Here is an 18,878-nt window from a genome sequence, read left to right as displayed (position 1 = left end):
TGAGTGGTAACACTATACAGTTGCTGAAGTCTTGATGGTTGTCTGCGCTGGCATCTTCACTTCCCCTGGTAGTTCCAGAAAGTTCTCAGGCTGACTCATCGTAAATGGAGCTGTTCCTCAGAGTCATTGCAAACACACAGTTGGGTAACAGCTATTGTCATTCTTCTTCTCTTGCTGTATGGGCGCCTGAAATGCAGCACAAATAAAGGTGTTATTATCCATCTCCATAGAACAGAAATAACAATGCCCTGGCTCAGAGAGTATTTCTAACACCTGAATGAGATAATGTATTAGAAAGTCTTTAGGGAGTGTATGCTTTCTTGTTTCCTTATGCCTTTAATCCTTAACCTGTGTAGCTTCTGTACTAGGCTCTCTCTCTCTCTCTCTCTCTCTCTCTCTCTCTCTCTCTCTCTCTCTCTCACACACACACACACACACACACACACACACCTCATTTAGACAAACACAAGAGAAAGCACTTCAGGACATGGCATTGTAAGTTTTATCACTAGCAACTTTTTCACTGATAACCTGGTTATTGCCTTTTATGAGATTTAAAGGATCACTGGAGTATAAAGAAATCAGTGATGTCTGTTCGGACCTAAAGACATTGTTTTATATTACTGAGTCTAGTACTCACTCCAAAGACCAAAACATACACACTAAAGCCACTCCACTCCCCTTACCCACTCCACCCTACCCCTGCTGTTTCCTGGTTTCACAGAGCTAGGGGGCTGGTAGGCCTCAAGCCAGTCGGCTTCAGTATATTCTTTTCCCCCGCTTAGTGATTCTGTGTCTATCATTTAAGTTGTGATACTGTACAAATATACTAGATAGAACCAATGTCCTCCTTACTAAAAATAAATATTTTTTTTTGAAACTCCCCTCTCACAAGTATAGAATCATCTTCCCATGAGAAGCTCTAACCTGCCGAGTTGGAAGGGTGTGAAGGGTGACAGCTGTCATCGCAAGCCAGAGCGATGACAGAGAGGCTCTTGGACAGATAATTCAGTCTTTCAACCTTCGAAGCCAACTAGTGTGACTTGTGCTCTTTGATTCCTTACTCGCATTCTGTGGTAGCCCTGGGTAGCTCTGATCAAATGTTCCTCAAGAAATGTATTTATTAAAGTATATATGGTAGTCTCTGAAGCCGGAACAAGTTGTGTCCATGACTTTTCCCCCTTCATCTGTAGTAATAAAGTAGCCAGTGATTTAGCAGAGACTTGAGGCTTACTCAGTGGTGTTTCCATGGAGACTAGCAGCCTGAACTGATTCCTGGCCTCCTCTGCTTTTGGCTGCTGGGTTCGCTCTGCATTTGCATTTCTGTAGAAGACTTCCTACCCCCTGGAGCTCCGATGGGTTTTTATGAGTAAAGAGTAAACTCACTTTATGGCATTTCCTCTTAAGCAGTCAGCTCACATGCCAGTCTGCGGAAGTGCAGAGCAGTGCTCTCTCCTAAGTTCATCTGAGGTTTCAGTGGATTGAAAAAGGAGAGAGAGAGGGAGAGAGAGAGAGAGAGAGAGAGAGAGAGAGAGAGAGAGCTAGCCGCAGGGACTGCAGCCGCTGGGGAAAGGTGGGCTTTGACCAAAGAGAAGATGTTCCTTTAGGAAGTTAGTTGTGTCATGAGTTTGAGAAGAATAAAATGTCAACCCAGAAGTTAGGAAAGTAAAGGTAAGAACTCACTGTGGAACAGAAGTGTCTAGGAAAGGGTTTTATAGGACAGAGCAGCACTGCTGCTTTGGGATTTTGGAGCCCAGGTTGACCTAGAATTTGTAATCCCCTGCCTAAGGCTTCCTCTCAAGGGTGCTGGTGTCTGAGGAGCACACACTGCCACACCCAGTGGAATAGACCCAGAAACATATAGTAGGCTTTTTTTTAATTCTCTCTCTCTCTCTCTCTCTCTCTCTCTCTCTCTCTCTCTCTCTCTCATGAGAATCTTTTTCCCACTGGAAAATTATACTTTTTATTTGTGTTATAAAACGAAAACTTTTTACCAACATGCCAAGGAAAATATTTAAAATTTAAAATACATTAAATGTGTATAAAGTGATATATATCAGTCAAATGTCCAAGAGTGAGATAAGTTCTGTTAACAGTTTGGAGTGTCTGCTTCTACTCATTCTTAAGTTGCTCGCACATGTAGACACACATGTGTACAGATTTGAAAACAAAAACTGCGCCGCATAACCTGTCTGCAAGCTGATTTTTTTGGGTGTGTTTCACACCATTAATTATGAACCTCTTTCCATGTCTTTTATTGCTCTGTGATATCATCAATAATGCAGTTTTTCCTCTTCCAGTAAAAGAGCGTTATTTACCATCCAGGCCCTCTTTCAGCTAGTCAATAGAAAAGCACAGAGGAGCCCTGAAATGAAATGGCTCTTTGCTCAATGTAAGAAAAGAAAAAAAAAAGGGGGGGGGGAGAATAAGGATGAGCTCTGGACACCCGTTGGCGACCCTTTTGTGGATCTGTCTTGCTGAGTCCTGCTGCTGGTGTCCAGTGAAGCTGTTAATGTGAGAGGGACTTGTGATAGCTTCTCATAGTTTAACCTCTAAAACAATATCTCTCTTCAACACCCCCTGCCCACCCACTCAGTTCTGTATAACCGAAATACTTAAGAGATTTTTACCTTATTCTTCCATTGAATTAATTTATGAGCTTATTAGCATATGTAAATGTGTTAGCTCTTTTGGGTTGGTCTTTACTTTGGTAGGTAGGTAATTTATTATAAAAGTAGATTGTGAATCCAGCCCGGGTGTTGCCTACCCTACCTGTAATTCCAGAAAGCAGAGACAAGAAGGTTGAATGTTCAAGACCAGCTTCAAAGTCCCTAATCTTAAAATTTGAGGGCGGGGGTCTAAAAATAGAACTCAGGTAGAAAGTAAAACATTGAAAGAATTTGCAAAATTGTAATGAAGAGATTCTCTTGCTACCTGCAGTAGGCGATGCCATAATCTAAGTCAAACTTACTAACAGGCCTCGAGAGCTATTTCATAAAACATTCTGAAAGCTTATATTGGTGGGCAACAGGCAGCCCAACTACTAGAGAATAAGCTGTTCCTTTCCTTTGGCTTCAAGAACACAAGCTAGGTTCACGTCTTATCACCAGCCTACTCCGTGACACACTCACCTCTCACCTGGATCATTGCAGCAGGCAGCCAGCCAGACTCCGCCTGCTCTGCTCCGTCCGCCCACATATCCTTCATCCCACGTGTTAAGGTCATCTCTCTCCCCTACTTGCAGCCTTCAGTTGCTGAAATAAAATTCAGGCTCCTGAAACACTGGAAGGTGGGAGTCCTGGTCAGGACCCTGTCACTCAGCCCTCTCAGCCCATACCTGCCTCAGCCGCTACCTCTTGGCTGTTCTTCAAACATAATATTTCTGTCAGAGGACTTATACCTAATTCACCCATGAAGTTTAGTTCGCATTTGACCTTAGCAGTGAGCTGAATGAACACTTGACACCCAAGGCATACTGTTTGTAGAATGTTTTTAAATTGGACTTTCTATGTTCATCTCAAAAGCTGAGGACCGATACTAGCACCCATACTACAGGGTTTTAAAGTCTAAATGAGGCAATACACACTAATGCACAAATTAAGTGAAGGCTAGCACAGCGGTCAGTAGATGTAGGTGGAGAAGGAACTTGCTTGGAATGCCTAGTTTGGGGCATTTCTTCTGCTAGTTGCCTGCGGGACAGGAATTCCCGCTGCGGTAGCATTCCCCACTGTACTCATAGATCAGGCATCTTCTCCAAGGTGACCTCATGAGAAGACTTAGAAACATGGAATTTCCTACTCTTACTTCGAACAAGTGCTTCTGTGACACACGCATAGGTCCCTGTGCAAGTGACCCTAAAACATGAGGAGGAAAGTGGCATGAACCAACAGCCAGGATTTTGCCCACCAAATACTATGCAAACAAGTAGTTGGAGTAATTAGCCTAGATTTCGTTCCCTTTTGTTCGTATTTATTGATCACCAGATTGGCGATCAGGAGTTGTACTGTGCTACCATAGGTTATATAGGTAGATATTTGTGACCTAGTGTCAGCAAGTGTTTATGTTCTAAACTCCCTAGTTCAAGAAGGTAATTAATAAGGATACTAGAGAAATTATTAACATTTTTAAAGAATCAAAAACATTAAATTATGGCAAGTTTTACTTTTATTTTTGCTAAGAATGCTACCCAGGCTAAGAAAACTGGCACTGGGCACCTCCACTGAACCCTGTCACTCAGGGTCTTATTTCATCTTCTGTCCTTTATCTCCATCCTCTATTCTCTGCCTTGTTTAGTGGTACCTCAGCTGTCTCCCTGCACACTCAGCCACTGTTTTCTCTCATCCATCAAATGACTGGAAAGGACTTTTGCATGGACACCCGACCTCCCTTTGGCCATCCTCCCTTTCTGTCCTTGTCACTTGCATTTCTCTGGTTTCCTGATAATACAATGTTTTCTCTCCCAGGCTTCCAGACTGTCTGTTGGGAAACATCCTTCTTGTTGATCCAGGAAAGCCCTGCACACCTACAAATCTTTCTAACCTTGGCATGGACAGCTTCCTCTTCAAAGCCGTCCCCAACTTGTAACTGAACAGACTTGTAACTCATTGTATGCTGAACCACATATAACCCACAGGAATCTTTTGGATTAATAAGACAAAGGTGTCTCAGTCCTTAGGAAAAAAATACAGCCCAGATCTGGGACTAATGGTTTACCAAACATCCAAAGCATGCTGGGTCTTATTAGAACTACTTGCCCTGGGCAGATTGCCCAGTTCAGAGCACAGGCTGCCTGACCCTTAGGCTTTATTTGCTGTGCATGTGAACTCTTTCAAGACCAGACCTTTCTTCCTCATCTGCCTGAAGAGCTCAGTGAGCATTCAGTTTGGCAAGTGAAGAAATAAGAAGGTGTCATATAGTGGAAGATTTAAATTTTGATCACCAAAGATACTTTGCATGGCAAACTTTCATGATGTGGGACGTATAAGATGGGGAAAAAATATAGGTATTTTTCTACTAGTGAGATTCTAGAAGTGAATGGATTAGATTCTTCCTAGGTACCCATTGGTCTCCTGAACTGGGAGCTTGAAAAGCCAGAACAGGATGGAGGTGTAAGAACAGAATCCCTGAGGATACACCAAAGCAGGCAAGAGTTACTTCCTTCAGGCACAGCAGCCCACAGGACTGTGAGCAAGCCCTCTTTTCCAGATACTTGCAACTAAGTAAAATTTGGACTTGATAAGTCAGTTTGGGAACACACACATTGCCAAAGAAAATTTGACATTGAAAAATGATGTCTCAGGATCCACGCCTAACTCTTCAGGGTGGTGGTGGCAGTGGTGATGGTTTTGTCTTTTTTTGTTTGTTTTGTTTTGTTTTGTTTTTTTTGAGACGGGGTTTTTCTGTATATCCCTGACTGTCCTGGAACTCGATTTGTAGACCAGGCTAGCCTCAGACTCAGAGATCCACCTGCCTCTGCCTCCTAAGAGCTATAATTAAAGGTGTGTTCCACCACTGCCCTGCTTCTAGGGTGTTTTAAGTATGAGTTTTGATTGACAAATTTCTTGATGAAAAAGTGTAAACAGGAATAAGGAAACTGAGATGTGAAGGGTGAGATATCACTGCAAACGAAGGAGAGAGCGTTGGCAGATTCTAAATCAGAAAGAATTTTTTGAATGCTAACACATTTTATTTTATTTTTTTTATATTACACCTGATACTTACAACAGGGTTCATGGTTTTCGTTTCCTGTCTCTGTCTCTGTCTCTCTATTTCATAATCTTGATTTTAATTTCTTCTTTGTCTAGCATTTTGGGAGCGTATACAAAAAAAATTACTTTTGGGTGTAGAATAAGAGAATGAGTGAGTACATTCACTCCAGGCAGAAAGCTGTTAATCAACTTAAGTGGCTTATAAAAACATAGCTGTGATGCTTACTAGGTTAGATAACTGACTAACCATATGAAATCCAAAAGAGGGCAAGCCTATGGCCCCCTGTTTAATATCAGAAAAATCTAGAAAGCCATTAAGTCAGACCATAGATCAGGAGGTCTTGATAATTTTGGTATCGGTGCCAGCATGGTTTCCCAAGGATGGGTTCAGACTTGCTTTTCTTGAGTGGTTCTGGCTGCAAAGACTGAAGTGAGGTAAACTCATTATGACTTCAGGGTGGCTGGCTTTGGAAGATTTGGAGAAACATTCTCTTACTGAGACTGAAAAGCTGGGTGCACTTTTGCTGCCAATATCAACACAGTCCAGTGGCCCTCCTGGTGTTTTCTGCTTACTTTTGTAGGGCATGGAATGGAAGGGGGTGGGGTGTGAAAAGCCCCAGAGGCTTTTGTTTTGCTTGCTGCTTCTTCTTCTTCTTCTTCTTCTTCTTCTTCTTCTTCTTCTTCTTCTTCTTCTTCTTCTTCTTCTTCTCTCTCTCTCTCTCTCTCTCTCTCTCTCTCTCTCATACTTGGCTCATACAACAAGCTGATGGTAAATGTTGGGCAACGCATTTAACCACACTTCCTCAATTTCCTTATTAGCAATGCTGGCTTGTTTGTATGCAGTTTGGAAAAAATCTGCAAAGCACACAGAATGTCAGTGTGGATATCCACTTTAGATATTGTATTTCTAATTGGCTTGATGTCTCTCCATGGTGGAGACCACCTACATCTGACTCATTTCGAGTGAATCTTAAAATGCAGATCACCAGCACACCCTGCCCCCCCACCAACCATCTTAGTTAGAATTTCAAGGGACAAAACCCAAACTCTCTGTTGTGAATAACTCCTTGGGTGACTCTGAAATACTCCAAAATGTCCCCACTGTTTATCTCTGTTCTCCAGTAAGCCCGAGATTCAGTGACAGTTGGGTCACTTAAAAATCCCCGGGGTGTCCCCCAGGTTTCTTCTGGATTGACTCAAACTTGACCATTGTCCCCAAGCTACTGCATATTGCCACTGAATAGTTCCTTAAAAAGTCCCTCAAGCTTTCTTCCCCTTCAATTCTTTTCCTCAGATGTATGTGACTATAGTGCAAAATGCATGCAGAGTGCTGGGGCTTCCAGCTCCCAGGCATGGTAACAGCCATGCAGTCGTGCAGTTTCATTTTAGCAATAGAAACCCTAACTTAGACCATAAGTAATATATAGAAAATTAGTGTTGGTGAAGATTTCAAGCAATTAGAACTCCTGTGTGCTGCTGATATGAAGGGAAAATATGAGACCATTATGGAAAACTGGGGATTTCTTAAAACATTAAATATACCATGTTCCCATAATTCTACTTCTGAATGGCTCCCCGGTGACTAAAAACAGTGATTTAAGTAGATGTATATGTGTCTGTGTTCATAGCAGCAGTATTTATAATAACCACAGGTAGAAACACTCATGTCCACCAACAGATGAATAAATCAAGAAATCATGGTATATATATGCACAGTGGATATAACATTCAGCTTCAAGAATGAAGGGAATTGGGCTGGAGAGATGGCTCAGCAGTTAAAGGCTAGGCTCACAACCAAAAATATAAGAATGAAGGGAATTCTGAGCCATGATTATAACGTAAGCCTTGTAAACATTAATTGAAATAATCTAGAAACAATGCACAAAATATCCTCAGATTCTACTTAATTAAAGTACACAGAAGTAGTAGAAATCATAGACAGAGAAGTGAACTCCAGGGGCACGGGGGGGGGGGAGGACAAAGAAGATATATTTCCTGTTTGATGGAGATGGTTTCAGTTGCCATATGCTCTCTCATCCATCCGTGTGTTCTAGTTCCTGTTCTTGCTGCTGTTCTGAAATGCCCTGGCAAAGCAGTTTAAGGCAGGGAGAGCTGATCTTAACTCACAGTTCAAGGGGCATCTCTGTCATGGTCTGTCAAGAGCTTAAGGTGCCTGATCATACCTTGTCCACAGGGCAGAACAATGAAAGCTAGTGCCCAGCCCACTTCCCCCTCTTTGCTCATTCCAAGGCCCAGGACCATGGAGTGGCTTCTCCCCTCCTTAGTGTGGGCCTTTCTACTTCAGCTCATCCAATCAAGATAACCCCTCATCGACATGCACAGAGGCTGGTCTAATCTGCATAAGCCCTGACAAACATGCCTGAGGTTTGTCTCCTAGACAATTCCTGATCCTTACAAGTTGAGGGTCATGCATTTAAATGCCACAAAACTGGGCCTTTGAAAACAGCTACAAGGGTAAATTTTTCTACAATAAAAGCATTAAAAAGAAAAGGTGGGTAAAGAGTCATGAAACAGTGAAAGCTGAGAGTAAGTAGATAAAACAATGAAAATTAAAAAAAAAAATCAAGCTACTATATTTTAGACAAATGGGATAAAGAATCGTCCCTGACTGTCACAGAAAGCCTGGCATATTTTTCTGCTCAAAGCATACATATTTCACTTCTCTATTTCTCCCTCACCTTCCCCTGGAACAAAAATGAAACCATTTATTTTGTATTTTGAGAGTTTGTTTGTTTTTTGTTTGTTTGTTTTTTGTTTTTTGCTTTTTGCTTTTTAGAATTTCAGACCAGATAGACTTGAAGTCATCTCTAGGACTCAGCAGTATGTTAGTAAAACTTTTTTTTTTTTTTTTTTGCTTTGGGTTCACAGTCTGGACTCCCATCATAAGGCGCTATCAGAGGAATTATGGTAAATAACTTTCTAGGATGTTTGTTTTGGGGGTTTAGATTTATTTTTTTAATTTTATTTTAATTTTGTTTTTGGTTTGGGTTGGGTTTGGGGGTTTGCTTTCAAAGGTCGATGAGGTGATTCCCACCAGGATGTCTCAGTGTTTGAGGTTCCAGGAGTGGAACACCTGAGTGAAAACGGAGATTCTTCCGTGTTAACAGAGCCCCTCATGTTCTGTTTCTAAAAAGTCATGTGAGCACACACCTGCTTTATTATCTCTTGGTCATTGTTATCTGTGAGCAATTTATTGAAGGCAATCAGGATAGAATCCTCTGGATGACAAGGAAATGTACCTAACATTGCACCTATTATTATTTAGTCAAACACCAAGTGCCAGCCATTCTGTGAAACTCTATTTCAGTGAATCCTCACACCCTCTGAGATAAACTACCTTATTATAGTATCTCTCTTTTACAGGTAAGAAATTTGGGTCTCAGAATTCTAATAAGACACTCCAAATTCCACAGCTGGTATGGTTGGTAGAAGTGGGGTTCAACTCCAAATCTCCTCAACACTCGAGTCTTCATCTTGCCCCTATTCTGTGTTACTTATAGGAACAGTAGTTATATTTACCTCACAAGTAAGAAACAATTGGGAACAATAAAAATTTGCATGTTACTTTTGTACAAATATCTTACTCACGGCTCCCTCAAGTTACACATTACTTTAGGCTTTTTTTTTTTTAAAATTGAGTATAAACTACTTCTCTCCAGCAAACAAGCTGTTGTGAATTCAGGATAGGGCGCTTCCTATCCAGTGTCAAAAGTGCAGATCTGCTCCTGATAAGGTGTTCTATTCAGAGATTCTTTATTGTGAGTCAGGTGCAAATAACAGGAAAGCACTGCCCCTCCCCAGTCTTGGCAAAAGAGTAGGTATTTCTAAAAAAAAAAAAAAAAAAAAAAAAAAAAATAGTGCTGCATAGAACTGTGATTAAGTGGGCATTTTTCCATGTTATGAACAGGGAGAAAGCAGACTATAACATGGAATTCAAAGCAGTCACAATATCTGCAGACAAATCTCGCCAGGGACTTTCCCCAAACTCTTGAGCCCACAGTCTGGTGTCCAGCCACAGTTGCTGCTCTTCCCTGCCCAAGAAAATGAGAAACCACTGAGCCACACATTATCCAAGGGACATCCAGGCAGCTGACAGTGCGGGAAGGGAGTCAAAGTGAATCTCTTTGCAGAGTCTTCATTCTTGTCTTTGGATAGAAAGGAAGAAAAAAGACTGAACTTGGCTTTTTCATTCTCATACAACTCAGCAAGAAATACTAGGCATTAAATATGTCTTCTAAAGGGTGGCACATGAAGAAAATATTTTAGGGGTCTTACTCTTCAAAGAAAATTTCAACTCTGTATTGTAAGAAATATTGAGATCCTGGCTCAGGCCTTAAACCATTTAGTTCCCTGATGAAAGACACACACAGCTTTAATATGCCTTGGGCAGCACAATAGCTGGGCAGCTGCCTACCCTCCATGCTGTTGGAATCTGCTTTCCTTTCAATAACCCAAGTTTTGTTTTGGTTTTTTGTTGTTGTTGTTGTTGTGGTTGTTTTTGATTTTTCGAGACAGGGTTTCTCTGTATAGCCCTGGCTGTCCTGGAACTCGCTTTGTAAACCAGGCTAGCCTCGAACTCAGAAATCCGCCTGTCTCTGCCTCCGGAGTGCTGGAATTAAAGGCGTGCGCCACCACTCCCGGCCAGTTTTGTTTGTTTTGTTTTGTTTTTGTTTTATTTACTATGTCCCATCTGGGCTGCTCCCCAGTTGGGGCAGCCCTCTGGGCCACGTACTCTTGACCCTAGCCCATGGCTGCTCTCCTTCTCCCTCCTGCGCGTTCTTCTTCCATGAAAGCTTCTTCCTTCCTCCTACCCTCCTCATGGTCCTCTCTGAGCCAAGCCCTCAAAACCTCAACCCCACCTTTGTCTCTTCTGGCCAGCTGTTAGCTGTTGGCATCTTTATTTACCAATCACAGTTAACTGAGGACTGGGTCATGGGGGCTACTAAGTTGAAATATCTTCACTTTTTCCAAGTAGCTGTGAAAATGGTAACAAATAACTTTGAATCTGAAAGAGAAGTACTCTTAGTACATGCACACAAGTGCGTGAGTGTACGCGCGCACGCACCCGCGCAGGTGCACAGGAGCATGGACTTTGTTTGCTCGGCCCCTCTGCTAAATGATGTCGTGCTTCTTCTGTTTGCAGAGCCCACACTTGTTTTAACCGCCTGGATCTTCCTCCATACCCTTCCTTTTCTATGCTTTATGAAAAACTCTTGACAGCAGTTGAAGAGACCAGTACCTTTGGACTTGAGTGACCTGGAAGCACGATGCTCAACTCTTCCTGGCCAGGCGGTTCCAGAAGCTGGCCTCCGGAACAGTGGACACAGCATTGGTAGCCTCGAGCCTTGGCTTCCATGATAATAAACTGAGTGCTGCTCTCTGGGAACACATGCTCCTGTGTTTGGGGACTGGCTGTGAGTTCTTTTGGAAGGATTGGGGTGAGCTTGGTGCCCATGGAACAACCCAACAGTCTTTCAGTCAGCAGTTCTTGACTGCCAAACCTTTCCCATTTGGTCCCATGTTCCAAGATAAAAGAAGAACCTGCACATGATAAACTCCATGGTGACTTTTAGGGACTCGGGAGAATCTTGAAACGCTCCCATAAATAACACTTCAAGCCAAACTGGCAGCACTGACCCAATCTCTAAATTAGCGCAAGTGAAATGAAATCATTAAAATATATATATATATATTTCCTGAAAGTACATTTGTTTAAGCCCTAAGTTATAGCAGAATATTTATTTCTTGCTTATGAGTGCCTGCATGGTGTGCACTATAGGTTTCAACCTTCACAGGACAAGTGTGAAAAAGGAAACCAAGTCAGTATGCGATAACTTTAAAGATAAGGTGGTCTGTGACAGTGTATATGCAAGTGGTATGTGTGTAATTATGGCTGAAGACAAACTTACTCAATGAATCACTAATGACAGATTTTATGCTTTATAATGCATGAAAACAATTTTAAAATACCTAGCAATTAATCACAGCATATCAGGAAAATGTACACAGTGAATTCTGTTTATTTTTTATAGGTTCATCATATTTCTGTTCTTTAAGATGTATATAAGGACCTACGTACCATATTGTATGTACCACCTCTCCATCTTCATGTTCCATGCTTACTCGGGCATCTTGCTAATATGTACCCTTTTAAGCACGCTCAAGGGAACTAAAGGGCCTTTTATTTTTATAAAAGTTTTAAAAAAAAATCCCCCAAATATTTTGCACTGAACGTACCAAAGGCGAAGGGATGCTACAATATGACTAACAGCAGCTCCATCAGTTGATGACTACAATAGAAGTAGCTTTTAAATCAGACTTCCTTCACAGTTACCATGTCAACCACTGCAAGGACTGTGCATCTAAGTAATAATTTTGTAAGACTCACTATATGTGATAGTATGATATGCATTTATTTAAAATGCATTAGACTCTCTTCCATCCATCAACTACTTTACAGGATGGCATTTATTACAGATATTTCATGTTTCCCCGACTGCTTCTTATTTGTACTGCATCATTAAACACCGAGCTTGGTTAGGGAGCCATCAGCAATGCCGGAGAGGTCAGCTGTCTTTCACAGTAAGAGTTCCACTTTCTCTCATCAGTGAAGGTACCATCCATTGAAACTCTCAGTACTGTATTTCTAAGCCTGCATTTTCACTGATGTATAATTTTCTTATTAATATCAAGAAAAATTTTGTATGGTCTCTCAGAAACTGCATGTCATCACTGACAGGTCTTCTTAATTTGATGAAAAGGACTTCCTTCATTTTGATTGCTTTGGGGACTGTTCCATCCTGTTGTTTGTCCCTTGATTTGTGACCATAACTAATCAGACACATGTACAGTGAAGTGGAATTGAGGTGGGTAAAACCATTAGCTTAACATTTAATTTGCCAGCCTGAGGGGTTACAGGCATTACCTGAACACTGCTTTGAGAATCTTGTTTATAGGTATCATGGACTTCCTGCTGTGGGATGTGGGTAACTTTACATTTTATATGGGTTATATACACAGTCTTCATAGGTGTTTTGTAAGAACAGTTACACGCCTGTTCGTGAAGCTGTGTTTACTGTTGGGACCCTCAAGAGGAATGGCACTCATGTTCTTTTACTGTGTTAAAGATAAGTCCTGGATATGGGAAAATGTTCCAGGAGAAAACAAATTACAGAAACCTGGAAAAGATATATGGAATATTTATTTGTATATCATAATTGGGCCAGAAAAAAAATGACTAAAATTTTTGACTGGAATTATTAGTTTGTACTTATTTGTCATGAATACAAGTATATATTTAATTTTTGCAAACTGCTTTTACTCGTTTGTATTTTTTCATCATAAGGAAAACAGAGTACGCTAATACAATTTTAAAATCACATTTTGCTTCGTCAGAGCATTCCCTAAGAGTTGTCACAGGGGCTTGTTAAGAGAAAGTTGCCTTTCTTTCAAAAATACATTTATAGGCCACATGACTGCTCCTTTGGTTTGAGACACTTTGCCACCATATGCCACATTACTAGGCAGAAGAGATTTCAAATAAAATATACCTCTTCAACTATTTCTAGTAAACGCTGTTTGCTGTTGATGCTAAGGCAGCCAACTTCTCAAATAACAGTTTTAAATGTATCCAGACACTCTTAAACTGGTAGGACTTAGTCCTAGTTGGTACTGTTCTCAGAATTGGGAATTATCAAATTGTAGCTAGCATATTCGAAGACTGTGCTAACCCATTATTCTTCATAGGCAAGAAAAAAAAACCCAGACAATAATATCTCTATAAATGTTAAATAACACATCTACAGAATAAATTAGCTGTTATTGTACTCTACAATTATAAATATTCATACATGTGCTTTTTTGGACTGTGAACCTTGATAACTTGGCTCTTTGGTTTTGTTTTAAGTGATTTATACCCGATGCTACTAGCAATATAAAAGGCAGACTCGATACACCATGTATGTATCTATCGTCTTTCAGAGCACAGGCACGCTGTTGGCATTCCCTCCACGCCAGTCACTGCGTTTGACGATGGAGCTACAAGATTCTGAATCTGGCCTTCAGAAAGATGCACATAGTCTACTAGAGGGGACATCAAGATACCAAATGCATTTTAAATAAAAGGTCTACAGTTAATGAAGAGAGAACAGCCTATTCATCCCAAAGGCTTGGTTACGGTCTCATGTATGTGAAACTGTATAGCTGAAAGACATCATCATGTATGTGCTTTTTCTGCTGAGTGTCATAGAATATCAATGCTGATAAGTCTCGAGATCCAAAGATGCATTCATATAAGTGTTTAAAGTATGTACACGAGGACTGAGCTGTGAAGGAGCAACACAAGGATCTTCAAACTATCAAAGATGCCAAAATGAAGCTTAGAGACGTCCTTCAGCCTCTGTACTATAACCTACATTCTATTTTTAGTGTGAAATGTCACAGTTCCTGAGCCCAGGCCACATACAGAATCACATTTTTCTTGTGCACAAAATGAATGGAAGTCACAGTTTTCTAGTGTATATTGTATTTGTAATTTAATGGCTGTTCTGTACTAAGTAAATATAAAAGCCACTATTGAACTAGAGAGGGAATGCAGTTTGCAAAATGGAAGTGTGGCACTTCCAGACATTCCTATTAAATTAAACTCTAGTCTTAAAAAAAAAGGATGAAGGCTGATCTATTCACCACTACCTCGATGGCAATGACCTGCAAAGGTAGGGACTGTGAGGACTGTGTGCTTAGTGCTGAGGAGTTTCACAGTGCTTGAGGGGCATTCTCTTTTGCTCCTCAGTGCTCAGTTGGGGAAAAGTATCAAGTCTTCCCTGGGCTCGGGCTGATTTCACGAGTAGCTGGTGAAATGATTTGGGCTTTGTTGTCAAGATCCTGTTTAGTCTTAAGAAATATGAAGACCAATATTTGTATCAATATACTAAACTTTCCAATGCTTTGGTTTTCCAAAGACTTACTTTTGTAAACACCCTTAGAATGTGACACTCCTGCCGAGGGCATGGAGAAAGGAGCGCATTCATGCATTCATGGCAAAGGCTTCTCGCAGATGCATTGTTTCCATTTACTGCCTATGGGAGGAATTTAAGACAAATCTGATTGTGATCGGTGGAACTGCACAGCACAGGAATTTGGCCCTCTTGGGGATTGTGTAGAAGCAAGAGTATGAAAAAGACACCAACCAGAGGCCTGGCTTTCATTATTAATTTCTTATAACCTTGAGTCTTCAGAGGCAGCTGAACCCCAGTGATGTGGAGGGGCCGCAGCAGCTTCTGCTTTTCTTTCTGTCTTCCTGATATTTGTTCAAATGACCTTTTTAATCCTTCTTGCACACAGCTACTTCTAACAAGGCATACATCTTATAATGAAGAGTCTAGAATTGTATTCAATTTAACTTCATGCAGGAAATTCCAGGGGCCGGAAATGAGGCCATTTTATCATTAAAAGGCATCACTAACCCCACATAAGAAGCAAGATGCAGTTGAAGAAACTGGCTCAACCTCCCAGTAGTTGAGACTCAGGCCAGCTGTTGATGAGTGGTATTCTGAATCAGCCACCCTACTTCCACATGACTTGACTTTATATTAATGGGAACGTCCCTTGGAAACATATTCCAGTTGTTAGACTTTATTTGCTTTGTAGTTCTGTTGCATTTCTAGACAATTTGTCTAGTGCAGAAGCAAAGGAATGCCAGAGACATTACAGGTTTCTTAGCTGTCACTTAAGGTCAGTCACTACCATTAAAGGGGTAATTAGAAATAAAAAGTGGAAAAGTAGATGCCTGGCAGTTGTACCACCCTGGTAATGTGAGCCCAACCACTGTCAAGATTCAGGAGTAAAAACTACATTCTAAGAATTGGCATTATGGGTAGAATGAATGTGTTTGGCCCTATCAGAGCAATCTGACTTAGGAGTGAAGGCACGTTTACAATCACAGAATAGCTAAGGGAACAATAAAACAATGGTACAAACATCATCAGACTTAGACCTCACTAGTGGGGGTAGGAGCATGTTCCATTTTGGTTTCTGAGTTTTGAGAACAATGCATTCATGTTTAGTGAAGGTTCTGATTGGCCATCTACCTGGTGGGAAATATCCTTGTTGTATGACTTCAGTAGGCTAGTATTTCCTGTATTACAAAATGTCATTTAGTCCCAAAGTATTAAGGCTAACCATAGCTCAATCAGGAAGCCCAACAATTTGCATTAAATTATTATAGTTTAAAAAAAAATGCTTGAAAGTTATTTGTTACCACTATCAGACACTATTTGTGAAATAAAAAAAAATGATCTTATTTCATCATGCTTAATTTGTTTTTATAGTTGACATTGGCATAGCTTTTGAGACATCCTTATACTATCTAATGTGGATTTAAACATTCTTTATTAATCTGGAAAGCAAAAATCCTAAGTGTGAAGTTACTAAATCGCAAAAGGAGGCCTAGCAAGTATTTTATATTGAAGAAGTTAATCAAGACAGCAGACACATCTGCTTAGGTTTTGATCTTCAAGGTACTTTTCTTCTCATTTAATGATTAAACAGCTTAACAGAACAGGAGGGCTCTAACTGTATATGATTTTTATGTCTAGTGACCTTGGGCAGGTGATATCTTCATATCCAATCTTCTTTTAAGATATTGCAACCCTGAGGGGTATTGGTAGGTATGTTGTATGATTCAAACTGAATCAGCTATTACTGGTGTAAGAAATCATCAGTAAATTCTGGTAATTATCACCTTCTGTAAAAAGGGATGGGTAGTGTTCAAGAAACACCTTGGAAGGGTGAACCAGGGAATATATAGAACAAAATGTTCTTTAGGACCCTAATGCCCTAGAAGATGTTAACTACAGCTTATTTTTCTTTATGTGATATCATAAGAAAGATACAGGGGCTGTTAGCACATTAGAAAGTGCATAAGATTATGTTTTTATAATAGGGATGCAGGCATTCCAAAAAACTGAATAAAAATACATGCATCTCTCTTGCCTCTTACTGAAGTATTAATCTAATTTTATAATAATGCTTACTTTTTAATATTAAGGCTCTGTAAAAAAAAAAACATTTTATTTCTAAGATTTCAGTAGAGTACAGGTGGTGCATTTTTTAAGCCTTTCCACTTCTCTTCACCAGCCCCGCCCACTCATTACACCCACTATACCGTAGATCACAGTTAACAGGTACACTTCTGATTTTGTTGAGTTGATTCAAGCTTTGTATTTATTCACTGTAACTTTTAGTAGACAATAATAATGGGAGGTATTTGCTATTAGAATTAAGATTATACAGTCCTCATTTTACCGTACATTTACATTTTTAAGGCACATAATATACGTTGTTGATAGGCATCCTAGAAATAGTTCATGAGTGGTGTTGAACAACACTTAGGACTGGATTATGGACCAGCTGTTCATTTTCTGGGAAGTCTGTATTCTTATTCTCACCTGAGCCTCCGACTCTTGTGTTGTATTTTTTATGATTATGAAATGCTTTGACGGAAAGATATTTTAATGTGTACAATTTGTTTTATTTTCATACTGATCTCTATTTTTGTTTAAAACCATGTTACATCATGAAATCACTTAATCAAAAATAAATCTTTTAAAAAATGAATTATGACTTTTCTGTTATAGTTTGGGGAAAGGATAAACTCGGGAACACAAATAAGGATAAAATATTTAGAATTAGTATACAGCTCTGCAGGGATGTTAATTTCCCCTTTTATTGTATTTATAACCAGTAATCTATTTTGTTTATCTTTACAAGGAAATTTTACTCCCAATGGTGCATTGATGGACATTGCAGGAATGAATTAATGCAAATCATAGTAATTTAACTCATATGAGTTGAGTTTATTTGTTAAGTCATGTTAAATCTTTAATTCATAATCATATGAACATCACTGACACTACTACCACTCTTATCAATTTAACATGAGGGTCATGTATCCACATCTGGAGAAAGCAGATGGGAAAAATATCTGAGTATGAACAACAGAGACTAACGGGGCTTCAAAAGATTTTGTTCCATCAGATCCTGGCTATATGACATCGCAGTCTTAACCAACTATGGACTTTGCACAGTTGTGCATGACTTTAAGTTCTCAGGAGGCAGAGGCAAGTGGATCTCCACACTTGAGGCTAACCTAGTCTATAGAGTAAGTTCCAGGACAGCCAGGCTACACAGAGAAACCCTGTGCCAAACAAACAGAAATAGGGCTTATAAGATTTAATTAAGTTATGAAAGTGGAATTATCATGAATGAGGATTACTGCCATTAAAATAGATGTCCCAGAAGACTCCTTAACTTCTTCAGTGTAAGAACATAGCTAAAAGAGACTCTTGTGTCATGAAGCTGGCCCTCACCACGCAATGGATCTGGCCAAACTTTGATTTGGGTTTGCTAGTTTATAGGACTGTAAGAAATCAACTTTTGTTATTTATAAGCTACTGAGTCTGTGAGACTCTGTGAATGAAAACCCAAATGGATTGAGTGACCAAAAGAAACCAAAATGTTTCATATGTCTCTTTCTTCCTAAGACCATCTTAATTTTAGGGTCAGGCAATTCCTGGAAGAGCAGGCCAGCCAATAAAAAAAATAAAATACTTAAAGCAAAGCAGGTTTGAATTGCCACTTTAGTCCTGAATAAAAACAATATGGGTCTTTGAAGAAATTATCTGGGTGTTTTTCCTACGTGTATCTTTATGCACCACTTGGTTGCAGTGTCTGCAGAGGCCAGAAGAGCGTATCCCCTAAAACCAGAGTTACTGGGGGTTGTGAGCTACCACGTGGATGCTGGCATCTGAAAGCAAGGTCCTCTGCAGAATCAACAAATGCTCTTAACCACTGAGCCATCTCTCCTGTCCCAAGCTCACATCCTTTATTGATGGGTCAACAAAATTGGAAGAATCAAAAAAGAAGATGGTAAGGCTTTTTAACTAAGATTGGGAAGTTCTTGTTACTGTTCATCTTCACAGCATGAGAAGTGAAGAGAAATCTCAAGTAATAAAATCCCAGAAGAGAAAAAAAATGTGAAGCAGGATTCCAGAACCAGATTGACCCACAATAGCATCTCTCTGAGATGGCGCAAGGGAGAATGGAAAAAAGAACTATGAAGGCCATTTAGAGGTTGATTCTTTCTGAATG

At 40.1% G+C, this 18,878-nt stretch overlaps 1 protein-coding gene across 3 annotated transcripts in view; it reads left to right on the top strand.

Annotated features, from left to right (window-relative positions):
- Positions 1–17,345, top strand: part of Hecw2 (HECT, C2 and WW domain containing E3 ubiquitin protein ligase 2) — a 373,974-nt gene extending 356,629 nt beyond the window's left edge. For all 3 annotated transcript variants that reach the window (XM_029538487.1, XM_021197433.2, XM_029538488.1), the window contains exon 29: positions 10,873–17,345. In XM_029538487.1, coding sequence (XP_029394347.1) covers positions 10,873–10,984 — 112 coding nt within the window. In that variant the 3' untranslated portion in view covers positions 10,985–17,345. The remainder of the gene's footprint in view (positions 1–10,872) is intronic.
- Positions 17,346–18,878: the final 1,533 nt, after the last annotated feature.

Source organism: Mus pahari, chromosome 5 (genome assembly GCF_900095145.1).
Source record: "Mus pahari chromosome 5, PAHARI_EIJ_v1.1, whole genome shotgun sequence".
Taxonomy (NCBI): domain Eukaryota; kingdom Metazoa; phylum Chordata; class Mammalia; order Rodentia; family Muridae; genus Mus; species Mus pahari.
This window is presented reverse-complemented; position numbering and strand designations above follow the sequence as displayed.